A 20,539-nucleotide genomic window follows, 5' to 3' on the forward strand; every position below is an offset into this window, starting at 1 on the left:
GCTTGAAGCCAAAACTGATCGGGAACCTATTTCTACTGCGACACCACAAAACCCACTCTTTCCGTATCGCAATTTGCTGAGTGAGATGGCGTTCTTTAGGTATCGAATGTACCGAAGCTGCACAAAATCGTGGCGTTCGCGGAGAATTCTTCATCCGGCACTATTACACTATCGCCCCTAGAAAACAATCTGTTCTTTTTAACCGAATTTTTTTGTTTATAATGGATCCTGTTTATGATGGATCCTGTTACCGAACCTTGTCCTGTTACCGAATTTTGTCCCGTTACGGAAAGTCGCGAGAATCAGAAAGGAAACAATAACAAAGACGGACAGACAAGCGCCACATTGACAACAGTAATAATAAAAATGATCCTACCACGTACCAGATCTCGCGTTGCCTGCCAAATGTGTCAGAGGCGTAAAGTAAAATGCGATGTTGCCGAGACGACGACACCATGCTCCAATTGCCGTCAACATGGACAAGACTGCGTGGTGCTGCCGCGGAAACAGCACAGGTAAATGGTTAACAAGGGCATCGAGATTCGAGACTGGAACGGAACGGCATGACTGACAATCGATTAAAAAACAGACCGCGCAGGAAGCGCAATGCAGCTGGCGAGCTAGGTCAGCTTTTGACAAATGATTCACGGACGAAAACTCGACTGACAGCCTATTCTAGTGTCTGATGGTGAAAGTACAGCCTCGCTGCCGAAGAGGAGGGTCATGGATCGGGGTGAGGTGCGAAACTATCGAGATGCGACGACTTCTACTGCATCTTGGCATATCAGTGTCGCCTCGCCAAGTGTGTCCAGGCTCAGCAGCAGTGTCCAAGATGAAGCTGGTCAGTTCTACACCCAACCTTCACTTTTTCCATTCTTGGATAAAATTCGAACCGAAAGCTCAACTCAATTCGCAGCTGCACGGCAAGATTCGATTCTGGATCCCAGCCGCCCGGAAGCCCTCCAACTGGTGCGCGCAGCTACATCGACGACACTGCCGACTCGCAAACCCCACGAAATCGAATACATGCGCCACGAAGGAGTCTTTACAAAGCTCCCGGATGATGTATGCGACGAACTGATTGGGTGCTATTTCCAACATGTCCACTTCTTCCTGCCCATTTTGGATGTGCCCAAAGTTCTCAATGAGTACTGGAGTCGTGGGTCGAAAGGCATCAATCCATTGCTTCTGTGGAGTATGTTCTTGGCCGCTGCCAATGTATGTACATCTTTTGTTCCTCCGATGCAAGCCCCAAACTGACAAAATTGTTTTCTAGTTTATAGACGGAATCACTTTGGAAAAGGCCGGTTTTTCCTCTAAAAAGGCCATGAAGACGGTCATGTACTATCGTGCCAAGGTATGGCGCGCCCTCGCACTCGCGCAACTGCGCTTATAAATGACTAACAACTGCTCAGTGTCTTTACTATTTCGATCAAGGAACAAACATACTTGATATAATTCGAGCAGTGATTCTCTTGGCATTCTGGCACTCGGATCCTCAAGACTACATGGGCGCGTGGTGTTGGATTGGGGTTGCCATTTCTCTCGCGCAAGCCATCAATCTTCATCGCGATCCTGCAAATACCAAGCAAACGACGAGATTGTTCAAGCTTTCGGAGCCCATGGCGCGACGAATATGGTGGTCTCTCGTAGTCGGGGATCGGTGGATTGCGGCTGCCAACGGACGACCGATGCGCCTGCGCAGCGACGGCCATGACCTGCCGAGGCCTTCGCGATACGACGTCTTGCCGGAGCTGAGGCGGGTCAATCCCGAAGCGCGGTCCGAGTTTATCCTCGCGAATGAATCCGAAGCGCGTTCAGAGTTTAGCCTCGTCGCAAACGAGGCGAGGCTGGCAGAGTTGTGGCTGCGAATGGTCCGAGTGAGCGATGCGCTGGGCGATGTGTTGCAGCTCCATCATCGTGTCAGGGGACCCGAGCCCTGCATTCAGAAAGTCAATCAGTTGCTATGCCAGCTAAATGAAGGGGAATTCGCCTACAGCTCCGGCTCAGATGATGACGACGTGCATGTCCATACCGTCCAGGTTGAAATGCTTTACCAGTAAGAAACTTTGGCGACTTGGGCTCTTTCTTTCAATCAAATACTTGCTGATATTCTTTCCAGAGCCACCATCGCGATGCTCTGCCGCCCATATGTTCTCAATGCTACAAGTACGTTTGCAGCGGATGAGTATACGGAATTGAAGCAGTCCTTTTTACGCCGAGGTCGCGAGGCTGCATCAAGCACAAATGAACTTGTCGAACAACTCATCGAGATGAATGCCCTCGAGTTCATGAAACCAATGATGTGTGTCTCTTTTTTTGACCCTTGCCAAAAAAATCCAAATATCAGCGCTAAATTATTATATTCACAGGATCACTGCCATGGTGCCGGCATCGCAGTTTCACCTAGCAGATTGCCAGTCGGAGAGCATCTCGACGCGCCGGCAGGGCCGCAACAAGCTGCAGCTTTGCGTCAACGTCTTTGCCCAACTGCGGTTCACGTACTGGAGCGCCGACGTCATGTATCGGCTTTTTAAGCGCGCGCAAGATCTCGCGACAGGGGAGAGTATTATGCAGCCGACTCCCCGTGAAGCCCCGCGCCGACCCGGGACTCCTGTAGCGCGGCAGCGGGCTGCGCAACGAATGCATAACGTGAACCTGATGGCCAGTAACCTGGTGTCGGCAGCAGCGGCTCTGCCACCCATAGTCCCGATAACACCGGGTTCTACGGGCCCTGCGTTGCATTTTGGCGACGTGGACCAGCTGCTGAGCCCGGAATTCGCCCCGTCGGAGGATGTGTTTAGGGGACTTTTGCCGAATTACCCGATCGGTAATTACATCTAAATAGCTCTTGGCACCAAAACTACGCATAAATTACCTAGTCTCGGTAATTTATGCCTACCTTAATTAGCGCTGCTGATCCGATCGCCAAGGTTTTTATCCACAAGCGGTGCTAGGCTAGTATCTCGTCAGCATCAGGGTGAGCTCACCATTTAATAGAGAGATATATAATATAATGGCGCTGCTCATGTCAGACGCGCAAAAACTCTGTTTCTCTTTTTCCACCAGACCAAAAGTGCACCGTAACTATGAAATACTGTCCTAGCATGGTGTTTTCGGTCGCCGCTGGTGCCGCTACTACGCTAGCATCATCAGTTGCTTGTGCCCGCGATGGAGCTAGCTCAAGCACATCAAACATTGTCATCACCAGCGATCATCAGCAACGATCATTCCTGCTCTGGGTGTCTGCGGAATATAATCCGAATTCCCCCGCGGCTGTTCTCCTCTCCTTTCACGGAGGCGGCACAAACGCCACAGACCAGCTCCAACTAGACGGGTTCACGACTGCCGACGACGCCAACGCTACCCCGATTGTAGTATATCCGCAAGGCCTCAATGTCAGTTTTTTCTCCCCTCCTTTTTAACCATTATGCACCAAAACACCATTTACTGAAATTACGTTCAAGGATACTTGGCAGGGAGTCCCCGGCGACACCGTCAACGACGTCTTGTTTACCCACGACATTCTCAACTACCTCGAGACAAACTACAACGTCGACACGACGCGCATCTACGCCTCTGGCAAATCCGACGGCGGCGGCTTCTGCAACGTCCTCGCCTGCGACGCGTGCGCCTCCCAACGCATCGCCGCCTTTGCGCCCGTCTCTGGCGCCTTTTACGTCGACACGCTGCCCTGCCACCCGGACACTGTCAAGCTGCCCTGCAGCCCCGGCAGGAGCAATGTCGCCTTTATCGAGTTTCACGGCGGCAACGACACGACGATATCCTACCAAGGCGGCGAGCGAAAGAATGAGTGTCTTCCGGCCATTCCGCACTTTGTCCGGCAGTGGTCTGTCCGCAACGGGCTGGGCTTGCAGAACCATTCCAGCGAGATTGCGGCCAATACCACATCGTATACGTATGGAAGCGGTGCGGATGCTGGCTTGGTGACGCATGTTTACGAGTCTGATATTGGTCATGACTGGCCGAGCACGGCCCCGAATGAGGACAATTCGAGAAAAGGCCACCATGTGGCTAGCTACAACGCCACGCCGATTATTCTCGACTTTTTCAGCAAGTATCGATTGTCAGGTAAAAGTTGCCAATCAAGTTATTAGCATCTTATTACGAACCGGACCCGGTACCTGCTCTTTTGCCTTGAAGCCCACCAAAACGCAAGTACCGCGCCAAGCGCTACAACTGCAAGCTCACAGCTTAAGCCTGCTGTTTCGTGGACCCGAGCGCCGCCGTTGAGGCGGACAACTCAAGGACCTCGAGCTATTTTTTTTTATCATCACTATTCAAATATTTGAAATATTTCATGTTTTATGGCTTAAATGCGGCGTCTCTAGAAGCTTTGCCGGAGGCTCTACCGCGGTAGCAGGTACCAGATCTGGTAGGTAACATGATCAGGTTCGACTAGCAGGGCTCATTACCGAGAGCCATTGTGCCGAGCTGATGGGTAATGGAGATGCGAAATACGCGCTAAATGGAATTATTGCAGATTACTGATTAACCCCGAGATGGGGGTTGCAGTAAACGTCGAATCCAAGGAGTCCAAGCGGAGCCACGAGCGGCACAAGAATGCAGCTTGATTACACGGTAGTACTTTAGTAGCCAGCCTTAAATCACAGCTAGTCTTAATGAATAGCTAGTTTATTAGCACCTGCTTTTTAAATTCTATTAATTGATTGGCTGCTGATAAGTAACTGCTTTAATTTACCCACTGTTGGTTAAATGTTATTTGATTGCCCGGCTGCTGGTTGACTAGCTGCTAGTTGACCGACGGCTGATTATCAACGACTGACTGTTAATTGACTCAATGTTTATTGAATGGCTGTTGAATGATACAAGACACCCTGGTACTCTCAGGTGACAACCCACTCCCATTTCGGCCAGTCCAACCGCAGTACGCTACAGACTGGAGCAGGGCGACGTCGCTCTAGATTCGAGATTTGCTTTCGACGGGTTTCCTCGTCAGCAAGAGCAGAGTGAAATGACCGGGTCTTTACACGTACTCGGGACAAACTTGTATAAAACACCCTGGTACTCCGCGGTGACACCGACTCCCATCTCGGCCAAGTTTCTCAAGAATCTCTTGATTCCCGGCATCCGCATATTGATCACCACACTTTCCTGCACGGCACTCTGCGCCCATAGTCCCATCTTGGAAGTTTTTATAATCTCTTCGGCATTCTTGTATACTATAGTGGTGGCTTCAATCCCGGAGCCCTCAAACTCTTGCTGCAGCATCGCCTCAACCAGCTCACGGGAGTCATTGACGGACATTTTGTATTCAATGTGTAGTGTGTGTGCGTGTGTGTTCGTGTTGTTGGGTAGGCTGGGGCCACATAGAAGAGATTTTTGTTTTTTTTTGGCGGAGGGGATGGAAAGTTACTTCCTCTTGTGAATGATCAGAAAATGGCTGATATGATGGATGGAAGTATGGCGCACCGACGACACGTTGTTTCAGCCTCGGAAAAAGAACCACATCCAACATGCAGAAGCCAGCATATTGGATGGGTGCGTGGCACGTGTATGTGGCGCCTTTGCTCGATATTCACTTTCTTCACAGATCTTTCTACTGCAGTAGCGGTTCTCTGACGTGGCCGGCATTGAGTTTGTAGTCACTCACCGCAGGATTAACTTGGTAAGTGAGAGTAACTTGGTAAGTGAGAGTATCTTGGCAAGTGAGAGTAGCTTGGCAAGTGACAAGCCCATTCAAGGATTATAGAAAGAGGCACTCGCGGATACCAAAGTATCTCAGTGGCGCCGTGGCCTGACGGATGAGCTGGCTTGGCAGCAGCCCCCAAAAGACCACACCCCATCGCCGGCTTGGACCCGAGGGGTCGGACACCGGGGATTAAGACCCGAGAAATTATTGGTCTGCCAGAGGCCCAGAGCGGCGACCACCTTGTTGCCCAACGCAAATCTGCGGCCAGTAGCCGAGACCAGAACGTGGTGTTGTTTTAGATAACAGAGCAATGCAGAGGATAGAATCTCACATAGAATGGTCCTTGATGAACTTGATCATATAAATAATTCGATCATCTTGATCTTAGATTTTATCAAACATTCCATGTTGAGAAATACGCTGGCTGTGCCGACTCGTCTACTCGAGCACCGGCGGTCTAGTTCATCACCCACTTGGTCTTTATACATCCCTGTCAGCTGTCGTCTGCAGAAATGGGCGGGGTGTGAAAGTAGACTGCTGCAAAAGAGGGCTCACATAGCGGGTTTGCTCATTTGTTATTGATCCATCATATATCTTTTGCAGCAGAATATTGGCCGAGCGACGCACACGCTCCCTGCAATACCCGTCACGGCGCCGGAGAACTTACACCATAGCAGACACTTTGTATTCATACCATTCTTGGAGAACTGTCAGTCTATTCCAGAAAGCATTGATATGATTCGTAGGGTGATGACTAGAGTCATTTGTGCGCCGGGATTTGCCAAAGCTGGTTCTCCTCTGCGGCGACTGGCCTCGAGCAGACACCAAGTAGATTGGCGAAGCCAAAACCGCATGCTCGCGTTTCTGAAGATGGCGGTGCCAGGCCCTTGTTACAAATAAAATTGAAAGCGGATGTGCTTCAAGTGTGCTATTTTTGCTCTCGTCTCATTACTCATGAAAACAGGGCTTTGCCTGCCGGCGAGCCAGCTAATCTCCTCCCACCAACATACATGTGAAACTATGGCCTGGACAAATCGGACCAATCAGCAAGGAGAACTCGAGAGGCCCAGCGGCAGCGGCTAGAAATAATAGATTCAGAGCGTTCTTCGAAAGATGATCCTCTGCATGTGTAATTTGCCAAATGAACCGTGTCAAGTTACGTGCACTTATCCTTGCGAAATGTCGCTGTGCTCGTAGCAGAGCTCTATTATTGTGTCTTCTGCTTCCATTGAAGAAGAGCCCCGAAATATAACCCTCACACCCGCCGCGACTCTTTGCTCCTCGTCAAAGATTTTGTATTCCAATCGGTTCGTCGCCTGTTAGCCCCTTGGCCTTTAAACGCACTGCTCTTTCATCGAGGTAGGCTTGATACTCTTTCTTTGGCACTGTCTCGTCGTCATCCTGCCAGATTTGAAACCCAACAGCGCCCCATACACGTAGTTGGTCCATGAAATTGGAATTTGGCTTTACTTTTCGCTTCGCCTTGACTTCGGCCAGGGCCTCGTCAGCGCTCAGGCCATACTTTCGCATGAGGTAGGCTATCACAACGGTCGCCGACCGAGAAATTCCTTCTCTGCAGTGTACGAGCATATTGGCTTTTTCGTCGGTGGATATGCGCTCTTCGATAAAATCGCAGACCTGGCTCATGAATGGGAGCACGTTCATGGTCGAGTTGTCCGCGCAGCGAATAAAGAGATGATTTTCCTCGGTGACAAAGGGTCGAGTGTTGCACGTCCATAGCAACAGGCGCGCATCCATGATTGACACGATTGCCGTGATCTTGTGCTCCGTCAGTGTCGGGTGTCTGTGGCTGCTGTATTGGTTGCCGATGAAAAGCTGACGTCGTATCTCTGTTATTGATGCTGGTGGCAGAACACATTCCGTCTTTGAAGTGGGCGGAGAGACCACCCCTTCCACAGAGGGAGCCATTTCGTCAACGGTCGGAGGAGCAGTGTCGGAAAAGGATGCATCTTTTTCTCCAATGGATGATTCCGCCACTCTGGCGAACGGAACTACTTTTTCGGCCAACGATCTCGTCGCCTCAGCGGATGCTGCTGAGCTTTGCATAGTAACGATGAACTGTACTGCCAACTTTCTGAGTCTGAAAAAGGCTTGCACAATCTCTGTGACAGCAGCAGTTCTGGGATATGTTAGCCAACAGGTGAGTTGAAGACGAATGTAATGCACCCCCCATATGTGGTTAGATGCAAAGTCGTAGTCCTAAAAAGGCAATATCGGGGGTTTTATTTACAGAGTATCCTTGTAAGAGATGTTATAGTGGATCACCCTGTAGCCCATCCGGGCCTTGTCCTCTTGGAGGACTGGCAGTTGACCGGTCGATTGACTAGCAAATACGGATAGATTGGCTGGTTGACTGGCTGTTATTCTATTGGCTGATCCGCCATCTGATTATTGAAATACTGAAAACCCTTACGCACGCTCTCGGCGTGGCCCTGCCATGCTGAGATGGAGTTTTGATTCGCCCCCCAGAAAAACCCACAGACCCCGCAGTCTGGATTCGACACCCACCATATCTTGTTACTATTACAGCGGTGTAATAAAATAATTCGGAGCAAATCACCATGCAATGCTGCTTCGAAATTGCCTGGAGGCATTATATTATTGAGTGACTGAACAAACGAGTGGTGGCCCTCTGAACGTGCCACATAGTCTGTGCGACCACACAGCTCCCCATGGCCGAGCAAGCCGCCAAACCGATTCTGGGAATTGGCTGCGGAACGAGAAGCGGCAGCGCAAGTTTCCATCTCTCCATCTGAGTGAGGACAAACACGAGACACGAGCTGTATTCGAAAGATGACGGCCACGCCTATCGACTAGATCGGGCCCCAGCGATCATCCGCGATGGGTAATGCGGAGCAAAGCTTTGAAATCAGCGTATCCATAATCCATGCCAAGACAAAAAAAGTTAGATTCGGGCGTAAGGGTTGATTCGATGCGGGTGGCGGATGCGAATACCGGCAGTTCCCGGCTGCTACGCTTATCAAGAGCTTAGAAACATCTTTAGCAAAAGGCTAGTTCGAGGCCAGGCGCCGCGCAAAGTGTAAGGACCAAGATAACTATTGGCCGCCTTTCTATTTATTTAGACCGAGATTTCTTTCTTCTTCATCAATCATCGATTCTTCTCTCGAACTCCAATTTCATTTCGCCTTCTTTTCTCGTCCCATCTCATTTTCTTAACTTTGTCTTAACACAGCCGTCGTTACTTTGACGTTTGACCATGGCGTCCACCACGCACGCCACCACGCCCGAGCTTCTCGACCTCACCCCGGACAACATCACGCCCAACACGGTCCGCATCAATGCGCAGTGCGCCGACGCGCGCCTCCGCTACCTCATGGAGCGCCTCGTCACGCACCTGCATGATTTCGCGCGCGAGACGCGCCTGAGCACCGACGAGTGGATGGCCGCCGTGCAGTTCCTCACGCGCACCGGCCAAATCTGCAGCGACGTGCGCCAAGAGTTTATCCTGCTGTCCGACGTGCTCGGGCTGTCGCTGCTCGTCGACGCCGTCAACCACCCCAAGCCGCCGTCGTGCACCGAGAGCTCGCTGCTGGGGCCGTTTCACACGCACGACGCGCCAGTCGTGGATGCGGGCGCCGCCATGTCGGCGGACCCGGCCGGCGAGCCGCTGCTGGTTTTGTGCACGGTGCGCGGCCGCGACGGGCGGCCCATTCCTGACGTCAAGGTGGACATTTGGGAGACGGACAGCTCGGGCCACTACGACGTGCAGCACGCGGACCGTGAGGAGCCGAGCGAGCGGTGCATAATGCACAGCGACGCCGAGGGCAAGTTTTGGTTCAAGGCCATTGCGCCGGTGAGCTACCCGATTCCGTCAGACGGCCCGGTTGGGCAATTGCTGCAGAAACTGGGGCGCCATCCCTGGCGGCCGGCGCATATGCATTTCATGCTGGAGAAGCCGGGATGGGATCACCTCATCACGTAAGTGCCGCGCCTTGTCCCTGTGGAGAAAAAAAAACAAGAGTCTTGGATCTTAATGTCGTGCAGCGCTGTATTCGTCCGCGGCGACCCATATGAAAAGACGGATGCGGTATTTGGCGTCAAGGAAAGCCTCATCGTGGACCTAGAGCCCATCGACGAGGCCACTGCCGCGCAGTACGGCGTCGAGCCCAGAAGCAAAGTGCTCAGGCAAGACTTTGTATTGGCAACTGAAGAGGAGACGACTGAGCTCCGTGACAAGGACGCAGTGGAAGCGCTCAAGAGCCTCGGACTGAACATGAAGCTCGTCGACCATCTTCCTGTGCCCGATCTAGATTAGAGCCCTTGTAGTATATTCAAACTTGCCTAATGTGATCTTGGGCCCGTCTTGACCAGCTTGGCAATGCTCGAGTAATACCCCGCGACGCCGCCGTACTTTGCCAGCACGCTCGCAACATCGACCTCGCTTCCGGTGTTTGTCCGCGTGCGCCCCAAGAGGCCCGTGTTGCGCGTGCTGGGAATCCGCAGCATCTCCGTCTCGACGCGCCAGCCGCAGTCCTCGGCAATCTGCGCCACCCAGTCCACCAGCGACGCGTACGTCGACTTGGGCTTGGTCTTGTCCCGCGGCGGCGGCGCGCGAAACTTGGCGCCCGTCAGATCGTGGCTGCAGCACGGGATCGAGATCCACGGGCAGTCGGAGAGGGCACCTAGGATGGGCGTCCAAGGCGTCAGCTCGTCTGCGTGGTTGGAGATGATAAATGTGCCCTTTGCGAACAGTCCATCGTGGATAAGATTGACATCGATTGCTGTTTCGTGCTCGGGTCTGGGCACAACGCTGGGCATCAAGCATCTTTCAGCTAGTGATGAGCCGGTTGGCGAGGGGGCGCACGGCGACGTGTTGTACTGCGACCAGGACTTGCGCGCCCGCGCATCAAAACCCCAGCCAGAATAGCCCTCTTGATTCAAAATGTATACAAGCAGGCCATTTCCACAGCCAATATCGACAAAGCCTGGAAACTTGGCCCCGTTTTTTCCATACATGTCCGCCCATAGCTCCATCAGAAACGCAGCGATGCCGAGATCCTCAAAGACGTGCTTATTTGGGTCCGTGTTCTCCGCCCACGACGTCATCAAAGACCGCGCATACTTGTCCTTGAGCGCCGAGTAGCGATCCTGAAACCGAGGCTGCGGGATCACGGCGTCGTGGTGCACGCGCTTGGTGTAGCCGCGCAGCTCGCTGTGGCCGTGCTTATAGAGCCTTTCGAGGAGGTGATAGCCCACACGCCGCAACTTTTCGTCCTTGAGAGGCATGTCGCAAGGAAATGGTTGAAAGTGGACAGATACGGCGCCCTGGTTCACGGTGGCGTCCCATTCATGGAGGTGCGCGATCGCTTGGACTTTGGGGTGATAGAACGGCATCGTTTCGACAGACTGGGCGTGCGGAACATAAATGACCAACGTCGACACCTTGCCAGGACTGGCGGCCGCAGTGTCTCGCTTTCCATCATCTGAATGAAATTCGCACGTCTGATTCATGGGAGCATCGCGCAGCTGATTTCGCGGAATCAACTTGCGTACCATGGTCCTTGTCCTCGTCATCCCCGCAACGACTCGGCGCTCCGGCCAGCCCGCGTCATACTCGACAACCAATTCTGGCGCCCCCGGCTGCTGCGCTGCTTCCCCGTCTCCTGGGTTGTCATCAAAGAGAATGTCGCCGCGGAATAGCCACGTCGTATTCAGATTGGGGTTGCGGATAAAGGTGACCATGCGCTGTGCGAAAATTTCAGGACCAAAAGCGCAGGCCTGGCGGTACAGAGGCTCCCAGTGCGGCGGCTCCCTTCCGGAGCTAAAAAGCTCACGGATCATAGGATTTGCGCCCGGTTCAAACTCCTCGGGGGCATAAGCCATAGTGACTCATTCGGGGTTTGTTCAAGACACATTGCGTGAGCAGAGCTTTCGATGTTGATGCGGGCGGGTGAGTAGCGAGTGGGTCACGTCGGCAGTGTTCTGTAGCGCAGCACCTTGTGTAAAGTCGAGCAAAAATAATATTTACAAAATACTTCAAGAACTATGTGATGATTCATTTCGAATCCAATATGCATATGCGTAGCTCATCATACTCTTGCAAATTCAATAAGTGATCCGCCATGCAGTAGCCCTAAGCGCACTCCACCAAATCCAATGCGAATGCAATAAAAGTTCAATTAAATCAAAGCCAATACCGCTCATCAAATTTGCTGCCATATGCTTTCATGCACTTTCAAACTCATATCTGAAGGTATCATCATCAAATCATGTCTGCGGTCAAGCGCTACTCCTCCTCGTCCTCTTCAATTGGCGCCGGTGTCCGTCGCTCCGTTCGCCTCTTGGGTCGCCGATGTCGTGAGCTGCTGATATTACTTGCTGAATCGTCTGGCATGATATCATACTCCTCGAACCAGTCGTCGTCGCTGGGCGCCTCTCCTTCGCTGCTTGGTGCCCACGAAGCTCGTTCCTGTCCAGCGCCAGGCGTTGGAGTTTGTGCTGGCAGAACATCCACCCTTCGTCGACTTTGTAGGCTCTGCATAAGGCCAGCGCCACGCTGTCGTAGGGCTGTACGCACCACCTCGGCTCGATGGTGGAGCTTCTCAAAGGCGTCTTCTAAGCTCTCCATGCCCTGGTAGATTTCGCGCTCCATTTCAGCAATGGCAGCCATCTCCGTCTCTTCATCGTTGGATACTGCTAGTCTGCTGCTCGGTCCAACTGAGCTGGTGCTGACGAAAGAGGCTGGAGTAGCCCCTCGTGAAAATGGTGTTGGGCCACGCGAGCTCATAGCAGAGGAGCTGCGAGGCCCGGGACTCATCGTGCTGCGGCTGCCAAAGTATCCATTTGCGGGCGTTTGCGATCTGGAACTGAGACCCGGTGTCATGACTTGGTCGTCCATGTCAGCGCCGGACCACAAGAACCCATCAAATCGGCCAGATGTGAGTATCTCCCATTCCGAGTTGTTGATGTTGGAAAGGGTGACGAGCAAATCGTGTGTATGCGGATTCTTGATAAGGTAAGTTACACTTTCAGCATCTCTTGGGGCTTGCTGCAGTCGATATAAGCGCTGGAGCGAAAGACCAGTCTTGACCACAAAATCGTTTCGTTGGCGGAGCATTGGTGTCGGTGCCCTAGTGGCAGGCTTAAGCTCACGAGCTCCGGACAGTAGAGCGTTGAAGTACGGGCGATCATGATCGTCCAAGTTAGTCAGAATCGCAAAAGCAAGAGTCTCGTCGTCGACCTCTTGGGGCGGCGGGATCGGTGTCTCTGGCGTGCTATTCAGCCATTTATCAACAGCCGATCTCACCTTTTTGGTTTGGCGGAGATAGTGCTCTCGAAACTCTTCTGCAATATCTGGGTCGAGTTTGATAGGTGAAGACGGCCGGCGGGGCTCCTCCGCTGATATCTCAGCAGCTCTGGTTCCAATTTCGGCGAGATCAAATGGAGGCCACTCGGGTAATTCGATACGACCGCTAACCCACTCCAGTACGTCGCCCCACGTCAGCCCGTGATGCATGTCGTTGGAGCGATCGCACAGTATGCATGAGCATCCATGTGGTGGCAGGTCACGCGAGAAGACGTTCTCAAGGCGGTCTAGCAGTCGCCTCGCAACGGATCGATGTCCGGTGGCAACAGCGATAGAGCCATGCTTTTCAATGACCGTATTGTATTGGTCGAGCAAGTTGAAAAAGGGCGCAAAAAGGGTATCCGATCCGGACAGCGGCGGCGCTGTGCCACGCGCGCCGTTTTGAATGGGGAGCACCGACAGGAAGTGTCGCGGAACAGGGCAGGGAAGTCCGCCATTCTGCAAGAGGTAGTCGACACGCGGGACATCGTAGAGATCCATGGCAGGTGGGGGCGGTGGAGGGGGTGGCGGAGCTGGTGCAGGCGTGGCGGTCTTTGAGAGAATAGACGAGTCTGGCCTCTCGGGGCCATGTTGGTCGTAAAATGGTGTCGAGAATTGAGGGGCCTGTGTAGGAGTTCTTGGGGACGAATCCTGTACACTAGATGGCGAAGAGTGGCCATCGCGGCCTTCAGGCCTTCTGACGCTTCGTGTTGAGCCCGATCGATGTGGTGAGTGACGGGACGATGAGCTCGAGAATCTTGATTCCGAGGTTCTTAGTTTTTCGTGCGATTTGTGGTTGGCAGATTTGATGTATGTCGCTTGGCTGGAGGAGGCAGAACGGCGACTAACTCGCGACCCTTCTTCGTTCCTCGAGGCCGATCTAGAAACGCCCGAGGCGGTGGGTTTGTCTTTTGTTCTCTCGCGATCTTTGCTATGGCTGGAGCTTAATCTTGATTCTAACGACTTGCGTTTGTCGGCAGAAAGGTCTGTTTCGGGAGGAGTGGGCGGTCTGGATGATTTCTTGGACGTTGAACCCTTGCGGCTCACGTCGTCGGATTTGCGTCGGCCATCGTCGTCAACCGCATCGGTCGGCTCTGGTGTTGGAATATGCGAACCTCTGGAAGGCGACAGATTATCTCTGCTTATGACCGCCTCCTTGCTATGCGCCTTGCTAAATGAGGGATACGGTAGAGAAACCCGTTTGCCGTCGAAGAGCGATGCGGTCTGGGGTGAGGGAGGGGCACCGCGCCCGTTCACGTCACTGAGAGACTTTGTACGTAGCGAAGATCTGTCGTCGCCATCATCGCGAGCCCTGTCTCGATCCTTTTCTCGTTTTCGATGGCGTCTAACGGAGGAGACTTGCGAGCCCGCATCAGCCTCTTCACCGCTGACCTTGCTGCGGGATGACTTGGAGGAGCGATGGCGGCGCTCTCTGTCCTTGTCCTTGTCCTTGTTCTTGTCCCGTTCTCGATCTCGTTCACGGTCGGGTTTTCGCTCGGACTTGGACCGTCGCTGCTTCTCGTGAGGACGGTCGTCGTCAGCAGAGGCGTCGGTGGGCATGGCCAAGCATTTGGGGCGGGGTGGCCCTGGCGGTCAAGGGGCGTTGAGAGCGGCCTGGCCTAGAGTCGATGTGATATGAAGACCGAACTCTAGATGATTTCTGCGAGGTTTGTTTGCTACAGAATCTGCAGCAAACGAAATACTACGTAGATGTTGGACGCACGAACTACGACGTGTCGCTCGAGCTAGTCGCACAAGTCGGTGGCGGTTGGCAGGGCAGAAAAAGTGGCGGCCCGACGGATGACTCCAGCTGGGCGGCAACGGTAGCGGCCGTGTGGGGGTGATTGGTTAATACTGAATTAATGAGAAAATTAAATATGGCACCAGGCTTGGCAGGCATAGCAAGTCAAAGAATGGTTTGCACAGCTAAGCGCTGCGTTTCGGGTTTCGAGACATTCCGTGCTGGGCTTTCCAAAAGACGCGGGGCTCGTCATGGCGCGTTACGACACCATGACGGCTGGCGGCAACTCGACAATATTTCCAAAACAAGGCAAAGCAAAATGACGAAACAAAAGTTTGCCAAAAAAAAATTGAAGAGATATAGTCGACAAGAATAAGACGAGCTAGTAGCAAAGGAGATAAAAAGGAGAAGAGATCAGAAAATGCTGAACACTGCTTGCCTCTACCCTCACCTCTGCTCCGCACCATAGCTGGATTACTCAATGAAGCACCATATTCTTCGACTGGCATGCTATATCTCCATCTCTTGACTGCTTAACACACTACACGATCAGTAAAATAAAAGGGGGAAGTCACGGCAAAGAGACGCTTCCGGGAAGAATCATGCTCAATCGCTATGGGAATTGTCGCATCCAGTTCTCTCTATTTCGCTGATTAGTCGAGTAGCACGGTATCATCATAAACGTATGTACTTCCCAGATCATCAATGGGCGATATCAACAGCATGCATAGCTCGCCCATTGGAACAATTTTTGGGTTCAAGAGCCGCTACGTCTTCATCGATAACAATCAAATCCCGTTTTCCACCACACGAGGTCACGTCTGTGAGACAGTATCCCAATTCATCACGCCTTCGAAAAGGAGGTATTCACCATAACAGGGCCCGCACCGCCCGCGCAATCCTCGCTGGCTCTCCCCGGGATGGATTCCTCTCGCTGACGAGAGATGCAAAGGTTGTAACTGACGACCACGACGAGATTCTCCGAACGAATGGTGTTACTTCCTATTCTCGAACGATTGGTTAATGTAAGAGCTTTGTGCGCCATGTCCGGAAAAAGGCCGTCCGCGAAAGAGGAGACACATGTCTATCAACTTCGATGGATTGGAAAGAGGCCCTAGCTTGACACGTTAGGAAAAGGAATAAAGCCATCCGCGAGGGAGAAGTGTCAGGGAAGGGAATAGGGTAGCGGCTAGCTGAAAATAAGAGAGGTCGTGTATAGCTATTAGTGAGGTACTGGATGGTGTGGGATCATTATTCACCAATCCCGATCTCTTTCATCATTTCCTTCTAGCTAGCCGATCCTACTCCCATCCCTGCCAAGGAGACACCTGCCTTCCGAGCTACCTTATTAGTGAAGAGGTTCAACAAAGATATCTAGCAGTTGATAACAAGTAGTCCCTAGGGTATCTAAGACTCATTTTAAGCTTAGTCTTATGATTTTTAGACTTTCTAACTCTATTCTAATTTTGACTTCTCTTAAATTTGTAGTTTGCTCCTCCTTGCATGCTCTCTTCGTAATCTCTTCTGTCTCTCATTATCATCTATTGCTGATGTCTTTGTTATCTCTGATGTTTGAAATCTCAACTTTGTAGAAACTTCCTGCTGCGTCCATTGATCAAGGTGTGAAGGGTGTAGTTCAAAGCTGGCGAATGGGCTAGGAACCAGCGAATCAGATGGCAAATAAATCTCTTGATCAGGCCTTGACTTGCCGATGCCATATAAAAGATACTGCAAGTTAATCTTTTATTTCATAATTTCCCCCGCGCTTCGGCCGTTATTTTCCAATATGAGCCGTAAAGTTGGGCACGATTCGCGCGCACTGTGGACAATCATGGGGAACGTGAGGGTATCGCAGGCCAGGCAAGAACACGATGGATCAGCAAAGTGACAGACCCTTGATGAATGCGATGTTGCTACTAAGAGAAGAGAAGGGAGAAGAAGAAGCTATGCCGAGGTGGCCTTTGAGACAGTGAGGAGGGTCTTCGGCTGAGTCAGCCAGTGGGCGAGGTGCCTGCCAACAGGCAGGCAGGCAGCCATGATCGGCTCAACTGTGTCAATGTACGGATACGAATGTTGAAATCATCTCTCGTTTGCACCAAGCTCGTGCGTACGTATGCTGGGCTCTGCTTGGCGCTTGCACACCGGCTGCAAGCGGTCCGATGAACCACGAGGGCTGACAAAGGACCAAGACAAGGCTTTGGGCCAATGCACGGCGGCATAATGCCACGGCACAACCAATGAATGTTTGTTATCCACCAAGCAGAGAGATGGCGGTCACGGAATGTGCGTACAAATCGAAGCCACAGCGCCAATGTTTGTCGCAGCAGCCGTACATCCGTTACAGAAAGACGACTCGGCAGCCTCTGGGCTGGCGGACCATGTTTTCCCTGTCTTCCATCCAGGCATAGCCTGGGGAAGCGGTCAGCCACGCAGCAACAGGCAGATAAATCGTACGAGTTTGTAATGTACGATTAGTCTCCTCTCTCCGCCGCCACCTGCATCAGATTTCACCCCTGCTTGCTTTACCTTGATGCGGAATTTCATGAGCAAACGAGGCATGAGATCTCCGGCCGTTCGCTGTGATTGAAACCGGTCAAGTGTTTTAGCAAGCGACCGCAACTTTTCATCACACCACCAATCAACCAACTTAACATTGTCAAGACGCAGCATCGCAAAAATCGCTGCGCCCTTGCTCCGTGACAACCCCGACGAGTTGATACCATGCAGTCACCCGTCTCGCATGACGAGCGCGCTCCCAGCCCGATCACTCGCCAGGACGATGCTGGAGGAGGGAGGCTGGTTGTGAGCTTGCGGCGCTGCGCTTCTGCCGATCCAGGACAAATGAGAGAATTGCGGTGAGTGAAAGTGCAGGCCAACTCTGTGACTGAGTTGTTCTGGCTCTGAAGCTTGAGAATCTCAACCTGATTGTTGGGCGCCGGTGGCATATCTCTGCCATACACTATTAGTTGAAACCATTACGGCAGAATCATGACGCATTTGCTTTGCCGTCTTTTGCTTTGCCATCCTTTGCTTTGCTTCCTTTTGGTTCGCGCCCCTCTGTTTTAAATCTCTAGCATCACAAACTGTACGACGCCCGATTGAGCAGGACACAAATTTGTTGTAACACGCACGCCGCCCGTCTGTACCAGCTTCCGCGATCAACCACACACCATGTACTTTTACTACGCAGGCAAAACACTTGTCTCGCAGCTTTTTGGCTTGTAATGTCGACATGGGACGGAAAGTGACGAAGAAGGAAAAGGAAAGTGTTTTTTCGGGCGACTTGGGCCGTTTTGCCGTCGAATAGGAGACGACGCCTGCTGGCGTAGCCATGCAGGATGCAGATGCAGGTCATCGGAGTGACCATTTTGCAACGCCTGGCGGCGCGAGAATCCATTCCTTCTTCTCTCCGCACATAATCGGCGGACCAAGATGGATGAGCCGAACCAAATGCATCACACACGCCTTGAGACGGGATGCAAAAGAATACGTCGCGATGGAGTGGCGCACCTCTACGTCCTGCATGTTTGGGATGATGAGGGATTCTTCTTCGAGCTCGTGACTGGAGCTGGCTCGACCGACGTTTCGAGTAGACTTGCTTCTGGAAGTGAATCGGTCGATATGTGGACATGCTTCTCTTTCCCGAGTGTCTTATATTTAAAGCTGGGGTGCTTCCGCGGTGAGGTTCAATTTGGACGGCAAAGTGCCACTCCACCTCGAGAGTTGCTTTACATGCTTTAACTCTTACTTGATCAACCCTCTCTCTCGCGAGTCCAACCTTTCCTCTCAACAGATCTCAACAACCCTTTTCCTCGATCCGGACGAGGAACAATGTGCTTCGGTACCATTGAGACCATCCCCGTCGAAGTTTTCGAAAACATCACCTCGTACCTTTCCATAGGCGACGAGGCCAGGCTCTATGCGACGTGCCGCCGCCTCCACATCCACGGTGCGCCGCTCCTCCTTGCCCCCTTTGAACGCAACCAGCGCGCCATGCTCTGGGCCATCAGCCACGACGATCTCGCGCTGCTCCGACGCTGCAGGCGTGCCGGCGCGCCCCTCGACGTCGTCGTCGTCTTCAAGACGAAGAAGCCCGAGCCCGGCGTCAACCGGCGCGGCGAGGCCGGCCGCCCGCGCGTGCGCAGCCCCAAGCGGCTTTCGACACTGGCACTCGCCGCGCGCCGGCATGCGCCGCACGTCTTTGAGCACCTTGTCGCGCGAGGCGTCGGTTTCGGCCTGGGCGGCCCTACGGGAGTTAGCTTGGCGGCGCTCCGGCGGCAGCTTCGCCGCCTCATGCAGAAGCTGGTCAGCCCGGCGCGGCTGGGAACGCTAAGGGAGCTCATAGAGCGCGGCTTCGTGGCCGAAGTCGCGACGCACGCGGGTCGTGACGCGGCGTGGCCGCTCTCGCGGGCCATTCTGGCTGGCGCCTCCGAGGACCTCGTCCGGCGGCTCGTCGACGCCGGGGCCGACCTGCACGCCGTGCACGAGCACCGCCGCTTCGGCAGCATCGCGCCGCTGTCTGCCGCCATCCTCACAAGCACGCCCGACATGGCCCGGCTTCTCGTGCGCCTCGGCGCAAGCTACGAGGAGCCGGGGGTGGCTCTGCCATTGCGCCCCCCAGCCGAGCGCCGGCCGACGCGACACCCACTCTTCGCGGCCGTGCAGCGCCTCGCGCAGTCACAGACCCACGACACGTCGGCGGTGGAGGACTGCCTCGCGCACGGGTGCTCCATCAACCGCACGGAGCCGCGCGTTTGGGACCGCGGCTTCAACTGGGACTGGCGGCCGCGGCAGCAGTACAGCACGCCGCTGCTCGAGTTCCTCGACGCAATCCCTTCCATGTCCGGCACCACCGCGCAGCGCCACGCCACGCTGCAGAACCTCGCCTTCCTCCTCTCGCGCGGCGCGCGCACGCCCCCCCTGGCGCCGGACCTACCCGGCGCCATTGTCCAGACGACGACGCCGTCGTCCCTCGAGCTGCTCATTGACCGCTGGCAGGTCGAAGCGCTCAACGACGACCACTTCTTCCGCGTCGTCACCCTTATCGTCGACGCGGGGTGCATGGACGGCGCCATGGGCCGCATCATGCGGCGGTACTGCCGCGGCGTGCGCAACCGGGACCCGTACTTTGCCCCAGCGTGGCGCGGCTGGCGCCGCCTCATTGACCTGTTCCTGGCGCGGCCCGGCATCGACCCTAGCGCGCTGCTGCTGCATCTGCTCGTCGACTCGGGCACTAAGGAGATGGCGGCCGTCGAGCGCTTGCTCGTCGCCGCCGTCGACTACCTACTCGCGCGCGGCGCCGACATTAATGCGCCCGCCTCGCCGCTCGGCACTTCGGCCCTGCACACCCTTTGTACCGTCTACCAGCACCCGACCCCCGACACCATGTGGTGGCACCGCTCGCCCTACCAGGAGTCCGTCGTCCGCCACCGATGCGACCTGCTGCATCTCATGATGAGCCGCGGCGCCGACCCTCTCCTGCGATTTCGCGGCCGCAACGCACCGACGGAGCTCATACAGTATCTCAAGGTCGCGGATCCGTCGACGCGCGCGTGGATCATAAAGGTTGGCAGGACGCTATGCGAGGGCATGGCCGCGCAGCGCATCGCCAGGGCGAACAGAACCGAGTACGTGCGCGACAAGAAGACAAGTTTCTCCACGTAGTTAGGTATGGTGGACGTCTTAACGTAGTCTATTCTTTCATGAAACAAATCTATAAGATCCTGCCGGCTAGCGCTGGGCCATCCTCAAGCCCAGCAACACTCTCAGTCATGATATCCATCACAGACACCGGAAA

General features: G+C 53.8%; 8 protein-coding genes across 8 annotated transcripts; 4 read left to right on the forward strand and 4 right to left on the reverse strand.

Annotated features, from left to right (window-relative positions):
• Nucleotides 1–563: 563 nt before the first annotated feature.
• Nucleotides 564–2,844, forward strand: BBA_02557 (C6 transcription factor; the record flags this gene model as incomplete). Its single annotated transcript, XM_008597654.1, has 6 exons — nt 564–624; nt 680–1,218; nt 1,277–1,357; nt 1,416–2,059; nt 2,123–2,305; nt 2,373–2,844. 6 exons carry the CDS (start codon nt 564–566, stop codon nt 2,842–2,844), a joined length of 1,980 nt encoding a protein of 659 aa, XP_008595876.1.
• A 263-nt stretch (nt 2,845–3,107) lies between these two features.
• Nucleotides 3,108–4,219, forward strand: BBA_02558 (ferulic acid esterase (FaeA); the record flags this gene model as incomplete). The annotated part of the gene is made up of 3 exons (XM_008597655.1): nt 3,108–3,398; nt 3,468–4,087; nt 4,165–4,219. 3 exons carry the CDS (start codon nt 3,108–3,110, stop codon nt 4,217–4,219), a joined length of 966 nt encoding a protein of 321 aa, XP_008595877.1.
• Nucleotides 4,220–4,868: 649 nt separating this feature from the next.
• On the reverse strand, nt 4,869–5,289 carry BBA_02559 (uncharacterized protein; the record flags this gene model as incomplete). Its single annotated transcript, XM_008597656.1, has 2 exons — nt 4,869–4,942; nt 5,019–5,289. The coding sequence occupies 2 exons, from the start codon at nt 5,287–5,289 to the stop codon at nt 4,869–4,871; spliced, it is 345 nt and encodes a 114-aa protein (XP_008595878.1).
• A 1,669-nt stretch (nt 5,290–6,958) lies between these two features.
• BBA_02560 (dual specificity phosphatase Yvh1, putative) lies at nt 6,959–7,741 on the reverse strand (the record flags this gene model as incomplete). Its single annotated transcript, XM_008597657.1, has 1 exon — nt 6,959–7,741. The coding sequence occupies one exon, from the start codon at nt 7,739–7,741 to the stop codon at nt 6,959–6,961; it is 783 nt and encodes a 260-aa protein (XP_008595879.1).
• A 1,171-nt stretch (nt 7,742–8,912) lies between these two features.
• On the forward strand, nt 8,913–9,971 carry BBA_02561 (Intradiol ring-cleavage dioxygenase, core; the record flags this gene model as incomplete). Its single annotated transcript, XM_008597658.1, has 2 exons — nt 8,913–9,634; nt 9,701–9,971. 2 exons carry the CDS (start codon nt 8,913–8,915, stop codon nt 9,969–9,971), a joined length of 993 nt encoding a protein of 330 aa, XP_008595880.1.
• A 26-nt stretch (nt 9,972–9,997) lies between these two features.
• BBA_02562 (AdoMet-dependent methyltransferase, Putative) lies at nt 9,998–11,539 on the reverse strand (the record flags this gene model as incomplete). The annotated part of the gene is made up of 1 exon (XM_008597659.1): nt 9,998–11,539. One exon carries the CDS (start codon nt 11,537–11,539, stop codon nt 9,998–10,000), a length of 1,542 nt encoding a protein of 513 aa, XP_008595881.1.
• Nucleotides 11,540–11,942: 403 nt separating this feature from the next.
• BBA_02563 (5-Methylcytosine G/T mismatch-specific DNA glycosylase, putative) lies at nt 11,943–14,561 on the reverse strand (the record flags this gene model as incomplete). The annotated part of the gene is made up of 1 exon (XM_008597660.1): nt 11,943–14,561. The coding sequence occupies one exon, from the start codon at nt 14,559–14,561 to the stop codon at nt 11,943–11,945; it is 2,619 nt and encodes an 872-aa protein (XP_008595882.1).
• Nucleotides 14,562–18,573: 4,012 nt separating this feature from the next.
• BBA_02564 (Ankyrin repeat-containing protein) lies at nt 18,574–20,406 on the forward strand (the record flags this gene model as incomplete). Its single annotated transcript, XM_008597661.1, has 1 exon — nt 18,574–20,406. One exon carries the CDS (start codon nt 18,574–18,576, stop codon nt 20,404–20,406), a length of 1,833 nt encoding a protein of 610 aa, XP_008595883.1.
• Nucleotides 20,407–20,539: the final 133 nt, after the last annotated feature.

This window comes from Beauveria bassiana (assembly GCF_000280675.1).
Source record: "Beauveria bassiana ARSEF 2860 unplaced genomic scaffold BBA_S00005, whole genome shotgun sequence".
Classification (NCBI taxonomy): Eukaryota; Fungi; Ascomycota; class Sordariomycetes; order Hypocreales; family Cordycipitaceae; genus Beauveria; species Beauveria bassiana.